This window comes from Mauremys reevesii, linkage group 2 (assembly GCF_016161935.1).
Source record: "Mauremys reevesii isolate NIE-2019 linkage group 2, ASM1616193v1, whole genome shotgun sequence".
In the NCBI taxonomy this organism is placed as follows: Eukaryota; Metazoa; Chordata; order Testudines; family Geoemydidae; genus Mauremys; species Mauremys reevesii.
Window position 1 is genome coordinate 14865076 of NC_052624.1, and position 18778 is coordinate 14883853.

Here is an 18778-nt window from a genome sequence, read left to right on the forward strand (position 1 = left end):
AATCCTTCAAATCATTCTTGCAGCTCTCCTCTGAACCCTCTCCAATTTACCAACATCCTTCTTGAATTGCGGACACCAGAACTGAATGCAGTATTCCAATGTGTAGGTCCTTTAGATAAGGACTAAATCGAGATCCTATCTACTCTGTTTGGACATTAAACAGCCTCTGGGGCTTTCAGTGGAGGATCTGTCCCCCCATGGTTTTGGCCTAAATTCCTTTATTCTACAGGGGCTCTGCAGTGTGGGGGCGGCACAAACTACCTACCTGGCTATTACTGTATGTTATCTTTTGCAAAATACTTAGGATGAAAGGCACTACATAAAAGCAAGATCTCCTCCCTCCTCTATTCAACAAAATTGTCACCAGAAGGTCATGTATTTTAGAAAGAGACAAGGTGGGCGAGGTAATACCTTTTATTGGACCAACTTCTGCTAGTGCAAGGTTCAAGCTTTTAAGTTTCACAGAGCTCTTCAGGTCACGAGCTGAAGAACCATAGTTATGCAAAAATACAATACCTGTGTGCTATGGCAGGTTTGTGTCCTTCCCCTTTACACCAGGGGACATCTTCATGTAGGTAGGACAGTCCATGGGCCATCGTTTCTGCAACATGGCAGAGTTCATTCCAGCTGATAATATTCCCCTTCAGGTAATCTGTCAGAGAGCCCTGAGAAATGGGACATCATATGTTCTTAGAACTTAATCACAGACCTTGGTAAGTGACAGCTGTGCCAAATCATCAGTTTAGAGAATGGCTTTAATGAGTGCTTGAGCAGTTTGAACTTTGATTTGACAGAAAAATCCACTTGCAAAGAATAAAACAAAAAAGAAGAGAAGAATGTTGGTGAAATACTATCACTTTCCCGGACTCATTGAAATAAAAATACCTAATGGCTTTAAAAATTAGTTCCGCCAGGTCTAGCTCCCTCAAGGAAAAAAACTTGAGCAGCTATACAAGAAGGGGAAAGCCTTAAATGAGAAAAGATATTACATTCTATTAGCTGTCTATGGAAATGAATGACTCCATGAACCTTGGATTAAATACAGGGGTAACATTGCAGCTCAAACCTGGATTTGTGCATGTTTGTTTTATTTTAAATGTTCTTTATATTTGACAACTAAAGCAACCCATGAAACCCAGATATGCTGTGAGTTTTAAGTAAATACAGAGCCTATCTGAAAGTGCAGAGTAAGGACTGCAACAGTCTGATTGTCAGCTCTGAATGCTATCTCTCAGGTTTGCCTACACAGGTGCAAGGTTACTACTGCTTACAAGTGCAAACACTGGCCTTTTCCACTTCTCCTCCTGTCCTGCAGATCAGACCGATTTTCTAAAGCCAACAGTAGTTCTGAGAAATCTTTAAACCAAGGGTCGGTTTTCATTTTTTCTCTCAATAAACTGAAACATAGCTCACAAAAATTAGCTACAAGGCGAACAGGACATTCCAAAATGGCTGTTCAAATGGTAAACACCCATTCCAAATCCTGCATAGTTATCCCAATAGGCATCAGTCCCTTTAGCCCCCAAATGGAGATGTGGATATATGATACCTTGTCATGGAAAGCTGTGATCAACCATAGCTCCATCTCCAGGTTTGTTCCTCGCTTCTCTGCTGCAATAAACTGCAAAAGGTTTTCGTGCTTCATGCCAGGGGTGTTGAAGATTTCTCTCTCACTCTGCCAGGATTGTTTATCCTAAAGCAGAGGGTAACATGATCAAAGACCATTTCTAAATTCAACCTTCCATTTAAAGCAAATAGCTGCCATGACACAGTGCATTGCTGATGCTCCTCAAAGTTATTCTCAGACATCATAAAAAGGAGTACAGATGCCTTTAAAATTAGGCAATTTCCCAAAAGGTCTACATGCCAGAGGGAGAGAAGACATTCCTGTACTTAACCCCTCCCCAAACCACCTCAGAAAGTGCTATAGCCTCATTAAAAAAAAAGTGAAAGCCGACAATATAAAGTCACGGATTAAAAAATGTAGCCAAAATTTCTGTGAAAGCAAGTAAAAGAATGAAGCCTATGCAAATTACTACCTAGATTTCTATTTCAGCTCTAATTGTTAAGATTATCATAAACCAGAATGGATTGTGTAAATGTCCGGTCTGGAGAGAGGATATAAAAATCTCTTTCCATAAAACCATGATGAAAAACACAAGGAAGAGGGGTATTAAAGAAGAGGGGTTTAGGGGACGAGCACAAAGATTTTTCAATAATTTTTCTTCAACTGGACATATCTGATTGTTTTGGTTTTTCCATTTGCAATTCTTTGAGTTTTGAATGTCCAAAATGAAATATACAACTTCTCAGCACACTAATGTTCCCGTACAATGAGTCTTCACATCATTAAGACTGTGGCTTTGTGAGCTGCAAATTACTTATGTTCAGGTCTGGATTCTCAATTTATCCAGGCAACAGTCATGCAAGATCTGGGATTAACATGGTCTTTTGTGCACTCTTTGGGTATTACACTGCATGCTGCCTCCCTGAATTTCTACAACTCTGAACATTTGGACCACAGTTAAAATGCCCTGTAGATTTCAAAATGGGATCATTTGCCCAGCTTGAAACAGCAGCTGCCGCAGGTGGCATTTGCTAATGAGCTAACCATATTCAAAGGCATATGGAGGTCCTTGAATTTCTCTCACCTGTATGGGGAAGATTTTCACAGCTACATAGTCATTCATCAGCTGAGCCTTCCAGACACAGCCAAAGCGCCCCCGAGCTTTGATCTCCAATAATTGCAATGGCTTAAGGCCAACCAATGGAGAAGGGGGTGGTGGACCAGGATCCTAGAAAACAAAACAAGGATAAAGATGTAGGTTACAAACTGAAGTCAAACAGTGAAGCCAGGGGAAAAACGTATTTTAGCTGACTGAAATTTTACTGTTCAAAGTAAAATATGACTTAGTAGAAGAGCAGTGTGAAATTCACATTTTGTTTTGCAGAATTTTCACATGAAACACTTTGCCATTTGGTGGCATTTCCCACCCTCAAATGTGGTTTATATGAAATGTTAAACTACTTTTTGCATCAAGTCATGGCAAAAGCTTGAATTTTCTCATGTCTTCAATGCAAAAGCTGTCTTCGCTTGGAAAACATTTACGCTTTATGATAGCTCCTGCAAAAATATGCCACCTTCAGTTTTGTTACAAAATAGCAAAGTACACCTAAAATTTCAAATAGTTTTGCACTTCATTATGAATACTTCATACCATTCTAATGAATAGCAAGTAAGTCTTTAATCCAATCAGGCACAATAGGCTTCCATAAAAATAACCTCAAATGTTTGTATGAAAGATGCTATTTACAATACAATGTAGCTTCATGCAGAAGAGTAGTTGGACTCCTCCGACCCAAATCTATCTTCCATGTTTGAAAAGCTCATTTGGCATAGGCTCTGTCTAGCCATGCAGGAATAAAAAGGTGTTCAGCACCTCAAACTAAAATTAAGCCATAAGACTTTTTTAATTCCCGCCCCTCCTCCCCCCAGAAAAATACTAGGTTCTTATAGCATGTGCTAAGATAGCCATTATGAATTCCGGCATGGTATTGCAACATTTGTTTAACAATTTAACAAAGCAAAGAGAAAGTTCTGCCATCTTAAATTAATAATGTGCCATCCAAGGACAATCAATCTAAGAAGGTTGAAATACTCAACCTGCTTCTGGTAAACAGTGAAATTACGTTTACAAAAGAGAAAAAAAAAGTCAACTCTTGCCCTTCAGTTTTCAAGGTATCAGGCTTCTGACTCACCTCGTTAATGTCAACGTGCCCATAGGGGGGCTTTCGGTGACGGTACATCCAGAAGGCCAAGAGAATGGCCATTGACAGAACAGCAATTGGAAGCAGAGAGTAAACCAGAATGTTGAGTAGTGAGGGTGTTGGTGGTGGCGGCTCGTATATTACTGTAAGAGGGGAGGGGGAACAGTAAGTGAAACAGGACTTTTTATATTTGCAATGGGATTAGTGGCTGGAGTTCCAGACATACACAAGCATTCACCCTCCCCCAACTCCTTAGCGGAGCACATTTGCTGGTGTGACACACATGCTCTTGTAATGAGCAATTTATTAATAAAGATCTAGCCATGCATGCTCTAAAGTACCACGTTAGAACTTCCCCAGAAAAGTTCCCCAGACCGGAGTGAAGTAGAAAATTGCCTGCTGGAGTTTCTAAGTCTACATGCCTGCCTGCTGTGAACCCTAAAAGATGTTACGTGGGCACGGATGGCAAAGACCCTTCCCCACCACTGCCATTATCTAACAAAGAGAAAGGTTTTCCAGCCATAGCAATAAGATGTCAGTTTAGAGTAAAATACTGCAGAAGCCATCAGCAAATGTACCGTCTCCACAGTAGTACCAATTCCCCATTACATCAGTAAAGCTGATGAACAAAGAATGGGAAGTCTAAATAGAGCCATGTTGCTTCACTGGAGACACAGAAGGATGAGGGATGGACAAATATCAATACTTGCCAAATTAAACAAAAAAAATCAGTAGGGAAAGGCTTATTTTGTTATTATGAGGCTATGAAGGGTATTTTAATAACAATAGGTAATACAAATATGTAAACAATTAATAACTTTCATAAAGTCCTGGCAAATTTGATACGGATCTAATAAAAGTCTATAGAAATTACTCTGAAAAATCTATACAGTTCAGAGAAAAAGATGCTTTCTATAGATTCCTTGAGATCACTCTATAGAAGACAGATATTTTCTATTAACATTTTATAGGATAGTTTAAAAGACACCTATAGAAAAATATAATTTAAACCCTAATACTTTTCCATAAAGGAGAACTTGCCCTTTAACTTATATCAACAAATGTTGGAAATCACCACAACTGCATAAACATTCCTTTCTCATCTCCTCAGTCAGCAAAATATACTGGAAGTTAGTTAAGAGGGACAGTTCTGCTCCCCCCCAAAGTGAGTCACTTACCTTCTGGACCAGTTACTTCAGGTAAGTGCGTAAATTTCTCATTGCAATAGTTCCCCTCACAGCAGCAGAAAAACACTTGAGGGTTCTCTTCTGTGGCTACACATTCTTGCCTGTATCGGGAATGGGCAAGAGGAACAGGGAGGAGGGGGAAAAAAATAGTGAATTGCTTTATACTGTTCAAGGAAGTGAAGATTTGGCTGCAGTGAAGTTTCTGTTTTTCTCCTCCTCCTGTTGCATTCTGCAGGCCTATAGTCTCTTAAGCTAGAAAGTTTTTTTTTTTTTTAAAGGGAATAACCAAGAGACTTTGCTGTAGAATTCTAGTTTGCGGCCCTTGTACACGAGTGTACAAAAGAGTAAATTAAACCCAGGTAAGAGTGAACATTCCAGGACTTTTGGCAGACAATCAGTGTGCACTTCCTTCTCTCTTCCTAGATCTTTAGTCACAATTTTTTCCCTCACTGGTCCTTTGCCTCCTTCAATGCACTGGATGGACAATGCTCAGGGAAAGAATTGGGCTGTTGTGTAGTGAATGAGGTGGAGGACTCTTGTCTGATTTGCTCTAGCAGTTAGAAGATGTGTACAGACTAAAGTAGGGGATTGCAGGAAGAAAAAGGATGGTCTTGTGGCTAAGGCAGGTGAATGCTGCACAGGAGAACTCCGTACTACCCCTGTCTCTGTCACAGAGCTTTTGTGTGATACTGAATAAGTCACTTTAATTAAAACGTGGGCAGGTGGCCACTACTTAGGTGTTCGCCATTTTCTGGGTTCCCAACTTGAGACACCTGAAGGCTGATCTGCAGAAGGGCTGAGCACTCACAACTCCAGCTTAAGCCAATGGGAGCTGTGGATTCTCAACATGTCAGTAAAGCAACGTGATCTAGAGCAATGAGTACAAGGTTGGGAGACAGGCAGCCCTGAGTCTAATTCTGGCTCTGCCACCAATTCACCGCATGGTCTCAGGCAGTCTCTTTGTCTTAGTTTTGCCAGCTGTACAACAGGGAGGAGAATGTTCTCTGAACTTGCAGTGGAGATAAATTCACTGATGTTTGTGTGGCACTCATACCATAGTAGCAAGCACCCTAGAAAAGACCACAAAGAAACAAAATTCCATATTCACTGCAGGCTTTGGATGCTGTGCAATAAATAAGGCTGTGATCTCTAACTGAATGATAAGTATTAAAATACCAAACAGCTGCTCCATTCCCTGAGCACTCTCTGTCCTGTGCACTGACTGAGGCAGGGATCACATGGGGGGGAAAAAAACAGTATATGATCATGTAGTTGAAAACTGTATTGTAATTAATATGCAGAAGTGGACCAAATTAATGTTGCACAGGCAACCTAAATTCTGGCATTTCCTAACTTTTGAGTGCTTGACTTTGCAAATAAAGGAAGTTCTTTTAACATAATGTTTTTGGAAGGGGGGGGACCTATTTTAAGGCTGCTCAGCTTCAATTCATTAGCAACATTCTGATCCCCATGAATTTCAGAGCCCTTAAAGGCGTATTATCCAGGCACTTCAGATCACTAGACTATACTTTGGTTTTGTTCTTCACATCTAACTTTAAATCTTGTAATTCAGCAACACTGGATAAAAATCATTACATTTAAACAAGGAGGCCAGAAACCCTTCTTGAGCCAGCCCCACCTTTGTAGTTACTGTATCTAACTACTGTGTATTCTCGTTCATAAGCCGATTTTTTTTTTTTTAAGTAAAAAAGGGAAGCACCAGAGAAGGGGGTCAGCTTATGAATGGGTGTAGAGAGGGAGAGGTGGGACACAGCCCCTCCCCCCAACAGAGGCAGCAAGGAGAAGCAGCACAGCCAGCAGAGCCAGAAGGGAAGAGGTGGGGCCAGAGTCTCTCCACTTCTGGCCACCCTGCTTTCCACCAAGCCTACGAAGCAGCTGCAGCTCTGGGGCTGGCAGGCTGCGGCCATGCCGCTTGGCCCCGCCTGCCAGAGTAGGCTACAGCCAGGCCAGAGACATCTTCCCCGGCCCTTCCCAGATAAGGTGGGAAGGGATGGGGAGAATGTGGGGGGTGGTCACAGGGGTTACTCCCTGTCCCCCACTCCCCCCCCCCCACACACACACACACCATTTCCCCACCAGTTGCTGTCCCGGCTCATCAGGGTAAGCAACTGGCGCGTCGGGACACTTTGTTTACTTAGGTTTACCTCCGTGCCTGCGGACGCTCAAGGTAAACAAACCATCTCAGCCCACCAGCAGCTTATCCTGATGGCCTGGGAGCCAAAGTTTGCTGACCCCTGAATTATAGGGTCAGCTTATGAATGGGTCATAAAAAAATTTCCATTTTTACTTATTCATCTTGGGGGGCGGGGGGGTCAGCTTTTAAATGAACTGGCTTATGATCAAGTATATACAGTATTTCCATTTTATTGGTCTGTCCTCTCTAACAACTACCTGCATTAGTTATCTTACTTGCAACTAATAAAGAATGTCTTATTCATGTACTTAATATAGTTTCCTACCTCAAGTAACTACTAATTCGCTTTAAAGAATTTCCACCTAAACATTAGTACCTGTCTTTTAACAAATGCAAGTTGTAGTTCTAAATATTCTCAGTTGCCTCTAGTTCAGATAGCACTGCAGGTATCTAGCCATACTGTTTCAATATTTTGTATATCTTAAAGAGATTCTCATATAGGTATCAAACAAACGTCATCAGTTTTCCACACATCCGCTTTCCTGCCAAGTCAGTGCAAAAGATGTTCCAATGACTGTTGTAGTATTCTACTACTCACTTCCCCCCCAGTGCAAGTTGCTACTGTTTACAAACACCTGCTTGCTTTGTCAGTTTTTTACCCTCTCCAGTATATTATCTAGTTACTTAGATTGCAGATTTGTGCTCTATGAACTGTATTAAAAGATTTCCTAAATCCAGCTAAATTTATATGCCTAACTTCCTTCCCTCAAACACACTGAGGAAGTAATAAAACAATCATGTGTCTGACTTTATTACTCTATCTGTGAATCCATGGCAAGCCCCCTCGATTGTGGCATCAATAGCACATAGCTATAAGTAAGGGTGAAGAAGGCTCTTTTAATCCATGGCACTATTCTGAGTGGTTTATTCCTTCATGGAAAAAAAAACTGCTTTTGAGCTGGAATTTCTCATACAAGATCTCAGCCAGGAAGTAATTTTGTTTTATTTTTTAGTTCAAAGAAACATCAGCCATTTGAGTTATCCAAGAGACGATGTTTCAATAAATTAAATAATAGTTCCATATACCTTTTCCTGAACTCAGACAACATAAAACATTTCAATTTAATAGCATTAGACTTGAGTATTTGTAGCCTTCAGTGGAGAATGCATGTTTTGCAAAGTCTGTTAGTTAAGAAATTAAGTTAATGAGTGAAAACAGCCTACTCTGCATAGGCAATTCATTATTTCCCTTAATTGGTTCAGAGTGTGCCCAGGTACACAACCCTGGGCAGCTTGACACGCTACTTAGCAAGCAGTAAAATATAATATAGTGGGAGAGAACTACACTTTTTTCTATAGCTGTAAGTGTACATTTTATAGTAATTCATATGCTCTTCAAGTGAATTTTAATACTTCTCCTCCAGCGAGATTATGCACATAAATGAATTGCGCGCTGTTCATTTATTTTTAAATTGTACCCTTTTCTACAGCTTTAAATGCACATGTGCCATGTTATGGCATATTTGTTGGGTGATCACATAATGAAACACCGCTTTAATGCACAAGTACAAGGGGTTTAAATATTGTAATGAACGCATAAGAATCTATAAAGATTCTTACACCACATCCATGCCCTAACAGATTAGATGAGATTAAAGGTCAGAGTTAAGATTGCGCTAGGAACCATAACCCTAAATGTCCTGACCTTAGCATCATTAACATCTCAACCTTGGTGTTGCAACAAGGTACCGTTTGGCATACAACACTAACCATTATCTACATTACTAAGCAAAAGACACTAGAATTTGATAGAACATGTAGACTGTGTCCTTTTTCCAGGCGACACCTCATAGGTAATGATGTAGCAACATAACTGCATCCCAACAAGATTGCTCTTGGGAGCCCAGCAGCTTGAGTGTGTGTGTGCTGAACACAAATGCCAGTAAAGGCCATGAGGACATTAATGCAGTTGCATTCGTTGTATAGGCACGTTTGTCACATTTTATCATTTCTCCTGGGATCAAAGCACAACAGCATGGGGCAACTAAAAGGCCACCATTAAAATACAAACTGAACACTCAAGAAGTGTATAATTAAAACTGACTTGGTTAATTAAAATCTTTCTAAAAGTTCAAAATGGAGTTTTAACCATTTATGTTGCTTGTTAACACCTAGTATCTCTCAGCTTGGACCATGAAACTAGACTGGTCAGTTTGTACCTTCTGGTTCTCATGCCACAGGGTTAGTGTGTTGTAAGCATGTGTTCTCGATCTCGGGCATTTGAACAGGTTTTAGGAGATTGCAACCATCCTCTCTTTCTTTACAACTAGATGAGAGGGATTGGAAGGTCCAGAAACATTCTTCTGTTGTAATACAGGATAATAGTATGGAAGAAGTTGAGAACCAGTGCATTACAGCATGGGGGCATTGTGTTATACCATGCACCTGTCACAGTGCTGTTGTATTTGGGAGCATATGCTATAAGAGGAAATCTGGTTATGCTAAACACTTCTGTTTGAAAATAGAAAATGGTAGTGAAACGTTCCCATTCTCATGAGGATCAGCACTACAATGACTAAGGAGTCTGGAAGGACTGATTTATTGGGTGGGGGAAAAAAAAAAGGTAAAATCTAAATGAATATGGAGCTTGACTATGCAACTACTAAGATGACGGGTGTGGCGGGAAAATAAGCCAGCTACAAATATTTGAAGGAATAAGAGGAATTACTTATGAGCTATATGGTGGGGCAGGATTGCTCAGAGGAATGGGATAGAGCTAGGAACAACTTCAATGAACAGCACAAACTTTTTAACTTGGGGCCAAATTTGGCCCTGACTTAACCCTAGAGATTTCAATAGGGTTGCACAGGAAATAAGTTCAAGTAGAATTTTGTATGAGACCTTAACTCCAGAATGGTCTTTCCCAAGTAGTAGTGGAAACCTCATGTCTTAGAATACTTAAAATCAGACAGGATAAAAGAACTAGGAAATATACAGTTGGGAATAATCTATTTTCCTGCAAAAGCAGGATTAGTTCTATTTTGGCATTTAAATTGTAGAACCAGATCATCATCCTGATGGCCCAGTAAGTTTTTGCCCATACCTCTGAGTGCTATGATTCTTATATACCACCTTTTAGCTACAATTTTTTAAACTAAAAATGGGCCCAGAACTAGTGGACAGTGTTCCTTCAAACTTTGAAACTAAGGACAACTTTTAAAAATTGCAGTTGTTCTCTTTTGATAACACAGCATTGGGTTACCCAAAGCTTATGCGGCATGACCGTATTTTCCTAAAATCCAAGCTCTTTAATGCATCCACACCCTTCACACAGCAGTGCCCATTTTCCCTACAGCTGGCTACAGACAGCACCACACCCCAACACACTTGTACTTCCATGGTCCATCCCCTCAGTCTCTGCCAGAACTACAATCCTACCCTCAACCCAGCTAGCAGGGACAGGGAGTAAAGAAACCCTTTACAGTATCATTAAAGCAAAAACATCCCAAACCCTAATACCCCTCAAGATCTACGTTTTTCCTAGACAGCTCCAAATGACTCCATATTTTCCTTTATGTAGCCAAGTATTCTTGGAAGAACATATTGCTCTTCACTCAATGGTACAGGACACATTTTTCAGAGCATGCCAGAACTGCTTAGCTTTCCTGTAAAAAAAACAACCCCAAAAAGAGCCTTTTGCGGCTTCTATACTGAAAGCAAAGAGTTGTTAAGTGAGAATTTTGAGAGATATACAGGCAATTAAAGCAAGTTAATGGGGCCCAGTTGAATCAGGCTGCTTCTGGACATCACTAATGCAATTTGCAAGCCTTTCCCACTTGAAATACAATTTAAATTTGTGGCTATTACCTGTCATAGCAGTTGAAGTCATCTAACCAGCAGCCTTTCTTCACCAACTCAATGGAGCCAGAGTTGTTTCTCCAAGAAGCATAGCAATGGAGCCGTTTGTCCTTCTCTCCTTCACAGCGTTCCACGCCGCTCTGATTGGTCTTCTCCAGCTCCCAGTTGGCATTGTAGTAGATGCATTCTCTCGTCTCTGCCTCCCCATGACCTGGCCCTGGGTATCCAAAACCAAAATATGCTTACATGAAACCACAGTTTAATACATGAAAAAACATTTCCACATGCTTAGCTGCTGAGCGTCAGTGAAGTGGGTATACTACTTAGTGTGCATGTTTTATCTTTATCCATACTTTACATGGAACACAGCACTGTAACAGCTGAGCAGATCACATTTAATTAACTCATTTATCTTCCCCACCCCTGTGAGGCAGAGAAGTATTATTCTCATTCTACAGACAGGGAACTAACCCACAGAGAAGTTATGAGATTTACTCAAGGTCAGATAGGAAGTCTATGGGAAAGCTAAGAATTGAACAGTGATCTCCTTGAGTGTCAATCCAGTGCCTTAACCACAAAATCATCCTAGGAGGAGGTGTAATGTTCAAGTGACGAACGTCCTGCAGAGATTTATGTGGCCTCACCTTCAGTACAGGAATATAGCCCACAAAGGCCTAGGTATGGAATGTGTTGTGCCACCTTAAACTGGGGAGGGATAGCTCAGTGGTTTGAGCATTGGCCTGTTAAACCCAGGGTTGCGAGTTCAATCCTTGAGGGGGGCCACTTAGGGACCTGGGGCAAAAATCAGTACTTGGTCCTGCTAGTGAAGGCAGGGGGCTGGACTTGATAATAACTGGAGATATACCAATCTCCTAGAACTGGAAGGGACCTCAAAGGGTCATCATCTTATGAGTGGGCTCCACTTAACTCAAAGCAGAGCATTATGAGATGCACCTTCTCATTAAATAGGAGGGATGCTGGAATTCTCCTTTACCATGGAAACCTAGTGAAACCTAGGGCCCCTGGAAAGTTGTTACAGGTACGCTTGGGATTTCCCTGGTGTAACAATGCTGGTAAATTAACACAAGTGCAACCAGCATTTCAGTACTATTAGTAGGCCAGTTTACCAAGAAAATACACTTCCAAAACTCATCATCATGCCTAAGTGGAGTATATGAAATTCTGTATGCCCTAACCATCAAAGGAAGATAATGTTTTGCTGGACCCGCATACAGTTAATCACTCTCCTCACCAAGACAGGAACATTCTATCTGAAGGACAAGGTTCCTTTGGTGTCTGAGGGAATTATTTGTGAGGGGTGAAATTCACCCTGTGCCTCACCAAAGTCCCACTTAAACCCTATTATAATAAATGAATATGCATTTCTACGTGTTCGGCTATTCTGAAGGTGTAAATGGGACAGCAGCCTCAGGCTGGGTCTCTGCACAGGGGTGAATTTCGTTCAACGTGATTCCCCTCTCCCCTCCCCACATTAACTTGACTGAGGCATACACTGTAACTGGGTTGAGTTAAATAAGCCACCATGAACTGGTGCAAGCAAGGAGTCTCATCATCCTACTGATACTAACTAGAAGCCAAAGTAGTAACAAGGCCTCACTGGATTCAAAATGAGGTGCTGCCAAAAACTGTTACACTGATCCAAAGTACCAAAAGAATTTTTTTGAATTGAAAAAGGGATCAAGTATGAGATGAACAGATCACACTCAGACATGCACAGTCTTGTCTTAAAAATCCTAGCTTTGTTAGAGACATATTCTGTATGAGGTATCTTAAAGACAAACGTTAAAAGTAGGAGGAGAAATCAAATGCAACAAGACATCAAGAACAGAGTATAAATAGAAACCCCAGAAACATCACCACTGAGCCACAAATAGCAGGTTGCTTTTTAAACTCCTGCTGAGATGCTGAACTATAAACACATTACACACAACCAGAAATAGTTTAAGTTTTCAAATTAGTATTATCTTCTTAGGCTGTAGCCATACCACTGTGGGATCACCCAGGTTAAAACAAGGTCAGGCCTGGTCATTACTTTGACAGGTTGCTTCCAAGGAAAATCTAGGTATTGGCAAGTCAGTAAACAACACTGAATCAATCCCCCAGCCTGGTGATAAAGGAACAATCCTGCTGCTAGAAGTGTCATTATCTGGCTGAGATGTAAAAATCAAGCTCCTGACTCCTTGTGGCCAATGAAAATCTCAATGCACTTTCAGGGTTCAATTCTGCCCACTTTACAATCTGCCTTAGGGTGAAGGCACTTAGTCCCCATTACTACAATATCTGAGCACCGCACAATCGTTAACATTTATCTGCACAACAACCCCACGCGGTAGAGCAGGGCTATTATCCTCACTTCACAGATGAAAAATTGAGGCACAGAGAGAGACTAAGTGACTTGCCCAAGGTCATGCAGGAAATCTGTGGCACAGCAAGGAATTCAACTCAGGTCTCCCAAATTCCAGACTCACATCTTAACCACTGGATCAGTCTTCCTTTCTACAGCCTGTAACCTTCTGATGTGCATTAAATCTTCCTCACTTCCTCTCTGAATTGTTGTAGGGTAGTAAGATTTGCCTCCATTTCACTGGTGGGTGTACATCTGTAGAAAGCTTGGAGAGTGGTCTGCATTCGAGGTGCTATCCTAGTGTAAATTTAGCCTTGTCCACCAGGAAATTAGCCTACTACTGACAACTGGCGCTGAACAAGGTCTAAGTCCAAGGATGGACCAGGACAAGCCAGGGCTTCTGAAACGGTGCTGAACATGGTTTGCCCTGAGCCATTCTTGCAATTAAACCTTGCTCTGCACCAAGTCAGCTGCCCTGGTTACTTAACTTGACCTATCAGCAGCACTGGGTAATTTCTCTGGTGTGGAGAAGACAGACTGGAGGAACTCTTTATATTTTTAAGAGGTGTTTAATTCTCCAATACCTTCCCCGCCCCCCCCCAAGAAGAATGTTTAATCTATCATGGGAGAGATTTAAAAGGGTGGGAAACAGCCATAAAGTGGAGCTTTAAAACAGAAAATTATATTCAAAACACACACAGAAGAGTTCAATTTTAACAGCATCTGAAGGTTTTATCAGCACTTGCAAATCTCCATCCAAGTCCTCCTCTGACAAGTTGCTTACTATAGTAAAAAACAGCCACAAATATCCCCAGACACAGAGAATCGTCAATATTGCTGCTTCTCCACAAAGCCTTTGCATTTGATCCGTTGATTTACCTCTACCCTGATATAACGCAACCCGATATAACACAAATTCGGGTATAACGTGGTAAAAGCAGCACCGGGGGGGCGGGGCTGCACACTCCGGCAGAGTAAATCAAGTTCGATATAACGCGGTTTCACCTATAACGCAGTAAGATTTTTTGGCTCCCGAGGACAGCGTTATATCAAGGTAGAGATGTATTTACATGACAATTTGTTATAGAATTAAGCCTGTCTGTTAAATACCCAGTGAAATCAGCAGCAAATAATGAATTGTCGTCTTGTGTGCAGGAAAGTAAGGGATGCCTTTTTCTTCTTTTAAAGCTATGAATGAATGTCTTTGCTTTATTGTAATGTGTAACATGGCTTCCATCTTAGACAGTTGCTAGCCTATATTTAACAATCTCCTGGTCTTCTCTAGAAAATGACTGTGCAATCAAAGGATGCATCAGGATGAAGAATTCCATAAAATCTTCTCCACAGAACCAAAGAGGGATAATATTCCCCAACTTTCCACTAAGCTTACTGGAGTGAGATTTTTCTCTTCTCTACCCAAACATCCTAGATGGCAGCCTCATCTAGTGAACCAAACAGAGGGGTGGTTGTCCCCAATTCTAGTCCCAGCTCAGAGAACAATGTATAACCTCAGGCACAAATGCATAACCTCCACTAGCCCCTCTGTAAAGTGGGGACAATATAATTTGCAAGGATGTTGTGATGAGTAATGTTTGCACAGTGCTTTGGAAAGGAAATGTAAAAAGCAGTAGTTGTAGTTCTGGGACCAGGAAGCAACAGATACTTGAGCATGAGAAATTCTGTAATGAGCCTGGGGCATGCCCCCCCATAGAACACAGGTCTTCTCTGGTGCAAGCTTCAGACTAAGGGTAAGACTTCCCCCCCCCCAAAATAAAAATACTAATAAAATAAAACCAGAATTCAGTATAACACTGGGAACATCAGCCACAGAATGTGTAGAAGGAAGATTAGCTTGAGTTCTGTTTTCTGTCAATAGACTAGGTAGTTCCCAAGACAAAAACTCTGAAGTTTTCTGTCAATCAGTGGCTGTTAAACAATTCTCAACATATACAATATCACCATGGTAACCCATGGTGATGTCATTACAGCCAGTCTCAAAAGGACAGGAGGCTTTAAGTCATTTTCTTTTAAAATTAAAAAAGGAACTTCGTATTAAGAAATGCATCCTCTCTACTCACCAGGGATGACAATAACCAGGGGCTTCTATATTCACACCATGACTCAGACTTCACCGCTTCCACAGACATCTGTGTAGTGATTCCTTCTCTCTCCCCCACTATTTTTTTTTAAAAAAACTTGGGCTCAAGTCAATTAAAGATAACAAGGAAATTATTCAAAAGAATTAGATTACACTCTTTCTCAAACTGCTAATATAATGCATTTCTTGAAATATAGGGAATATATTTTTTAAACAGACATTAGCAGCAACTTGGGAAAAGGATGCAATAAAGATTTAATTCTTTTGAATAATTTCCTGTCATTTTAAATTGACTAGGGTTTGTTTCTTTCACAAAGACTAGAAAAAAAGAGCCCATGAAAGACCACAGAAGCCCAGAATTGCTCAAAGTCCATAACACCAGGCAGGTATTCTTGTTTACAGAAATCAGCTCAGTGACATGGCAACATTATCTGATTTACTGAAATATTGCGCGCGTGCACACACACACACACACACCAGTGAGCCTACTCTGTTGTCCCAAAGCAGAGGATCACTCAGGAAAAGGTTTAACAAATCATTGCTTTGCCTAGGTAAAACTCATCCAAGAAGGTTTAGCTAGGTCATGATCATTAGCACTCTGCACCAGTAAAAAAAAAAAAAAAAGAGCGCATTGCCAGTAGTCAATTTCTGGAAATAGGGCATTTTCAATTTCAGCTCAAATGGTCATTTTCATATTTTGTTTAAAGGAGGGGATCATATTATTCATCCATTAGGAAATTCTATTTTGTGTAACCTCAGTTAAGGACAAAGCCAAAATGTAATTATTTTTTCCCCTTTACATCGCTAACTATATCGGTCTCCTCAGAAAGGTTTTGGTTCTTTAATAAAAAGACCAGGGAGATCAATCAAAAGCATTTAATGCCTTGTTGCTCCTGCAGTTCACGTTTAAATGCTCTTTGGGTCACAAACGAGGCAATTTGGACAGTCAGAGCTCAAACTGGATTAGTAATCACAAAAACCCAGTGGGGGATGTGTGTTATATTATTTGCAGTGGTGTTGTAGCTGTGTTGGTCCCAGGATATTAGAGAGAGGTGTGAGAGGTAATATTTTATTGGTCCAATAAAAATACATTACCTCACCTACCTTGTCTGTGTTATATTAGACAGACAGACCAGTGCTGTATCTAAGAGGACAAAACACCACAAAGGTTAGGAAATTGTGCATTAGAGTAAAGCATGGCCACACAGCACTTGCCTCCATATATCTCAATGTGTGGAGGGAAGCATGGAGTGTGGCACAATTGGGATTTGTTTATTAACATCCTAAGGGATGTATGCTTCTGTCGGACCCTTGCCACAGAGTTAACAGGCAAATGCCAACCATTTCTCCATTAACCCTACTCATGAGGAGGTGTCTCCACAGTTTCCTTGCTTCACTAAACCAAGACATTGCCTTGATTGACAAATGATTTCTTCAGGCGGCCTTTTTTCTCTCCCTGTATCACTGGATTTCAGATACGCATCCGTTATAGAGGGCAAGCTGTTGCATAGCACCATGAAATGTCTTTTGGGATATTTCTCTTAAGTCTATCTGAAACACACTTTTATATCAGCATGCATTATGAGATTATTATTTCTTTGTATTGCCACAGCACTCAGGAGTCCAATCACACACCACAATCCCATTGCGCTAGTTGTACAAACACCTAAAAATAGTCTGTTTCTGCCCCCAGCTGCTTACAATCTGAGTGGAGGAAAATCTGAGATTTTAAAAGTGAGGGGTTTTTTTTATACATCCTAAAGGCGTTTCCTGTTAAAGTCAACCAAAGAGAGGAGATACTTCCGATCAGATATCATAGATAACGATAACATTCCATCTCCCTGCTCACTACCCCATACCACTGTTTTGAACCCCAGGAAAACCCTGTCAGAGATGGCTCTTCATTGCCTAGCTCTTCTCCAGGGAGAGAGTAGTCATGTGTCTATAACATGCAATGCAGACCTACAACAATGTAGAAATAAGAAGTCTCTGGTGAACTGCCATTGCCAGAAAGCTTCAGCGTCTGAACAGCAGCACTTCACATGCCACACATGGTCCTCTGAGTTTCATCAGCAGGGACATTTCAAATATGCTTTCAAATGTGCTGAGTCTATTAAGACTGGGCCCAAAGTGCTTTTCTACTGATTCTACTTGACATTTCTAAATATCACAATTCCAAATTTAATTCACTGGTAATTGGAAAAACTGTAATGCATGTAAATGGACAAAAAGATATTGAAGGTCAGGCATCAGGAAACTGTGCCCTTTAAATAGTGGCTCCCAAACTATGGGGTGCGCCCTTTAGGGGGCTTGGCTAAACATTTGGGGAAAGCACAGCGGGTTCAGGACCAGCCCCCACGGCGGGCAGGGAGGAAGCACAGGCCAACCCAACTCTGCCCCAAGCTCTGGTCCTGGCCCTGGCCCCTGCACCAGGCCTGTTTCCAGCCCCCACCACAGCTTCCAGGGGAGCATGGACGAGATAAGGGCAGGGGAGAGTGAGCAAAGAAGTTTGGGGACCTCTGCCCCGCAAACGAAAGTGTGTGTCATCTTGACACCCTCTTACACTTGACTAACCAAAGCTTAAGTAAGAGTTTGGCAGTGTTTTGGCAGGATGTACAAGAAAGGAAGTAAAACAGTACAATCTCTCTTTAAACTGCCAGGACAGATCATGTAAAACATGGTTTTTAAAGTCTGCCATAAATCAAAACCCAAATATTCTGGATTCTCTGTCCTGTCTAAAAGGAGATGCAATGGGAGAAACCTGCCAAGATATAAGTGACCTAACTACATTGACAATTTCTAGCAAGTAATGGATATGAAATATATAATGGGAGTGTAGTTCCTCCTAATATTTCAATGGCACTATTTCAACCCAGTCACTTTGTATATAGTCACTTTGTCAGCAAGTTATCTGGGGAAGTAGGAGGCTCAATGGAAGAGTTATGTTGATGTATCTATGGTAGCTAACAGGAGATTCTGTATGCTTGGAAGTTAATTTCTCCAAGTTCCTCTCTACTACTTTGTGGTTTGTAGGGTTATTTTAACCTTTACTTGCCATCAGGCTCACAAAGGGGAAAAGGAAGTCTTGTTAGATCTTTCCTCTCCAAAGGCAAAGGACACCAAATCCCAATTCAAGTCTCAGAGAAAAATTAATTTTCTGGCTTTATGCTAGGGCCTCCACTTTGTTCACATCAGAAAATCAAACAGCAGCAAGACAGTCTCTGTTCAAGAAAGGCAGAAGGAGCTAAATGAGGAGAAGTGCTGTAGATTGAGAATAAAGGTGGCAGTTTGCTTGAGCAGCATCAGCTTCAGCAGAACACAAGCCTTTATTACTAGGGTCCTCATCT

General features: G+C 41.1%; 1 protein-coding gene across 2 annotated transcripts in view; it reads right to left on the reverse strand.

The window, feature by feature from the left end:
• Nucleotides 1–18778, reverse strand: part of ACVR2B (activin A receptor type 2B) — a 161693-nt gene that overhangs the window by 25943 nt on the left and 116972 nt on the right. For both annotated transcript variants that reach the window (XM_039525662.1, XM_039525663.1), the window contains exons 2-7: nt 10978–11185; nt 4947–5056; nt 3760–3911; nt 2652–2795; nt 1550–1693; nt 517–665 (exon numbers count right to left, since the gene is read on the reverse strand). In XM_039525662.1, coding sequence (XP_039381596.1) covers nt 517–665; nt 1550–1693; nt 2652–2795; nt 3760–3911; nt 4947–5056; nt 10978–11185 — 907 coding nt within the window. The remainder of the gene's footprint in view (nt 1–516; nt 666–1549; nt 1694–2651; nt 2796–3759; nt 3912–4946; nt 5057–10977; nt 11186–18778) is intronic.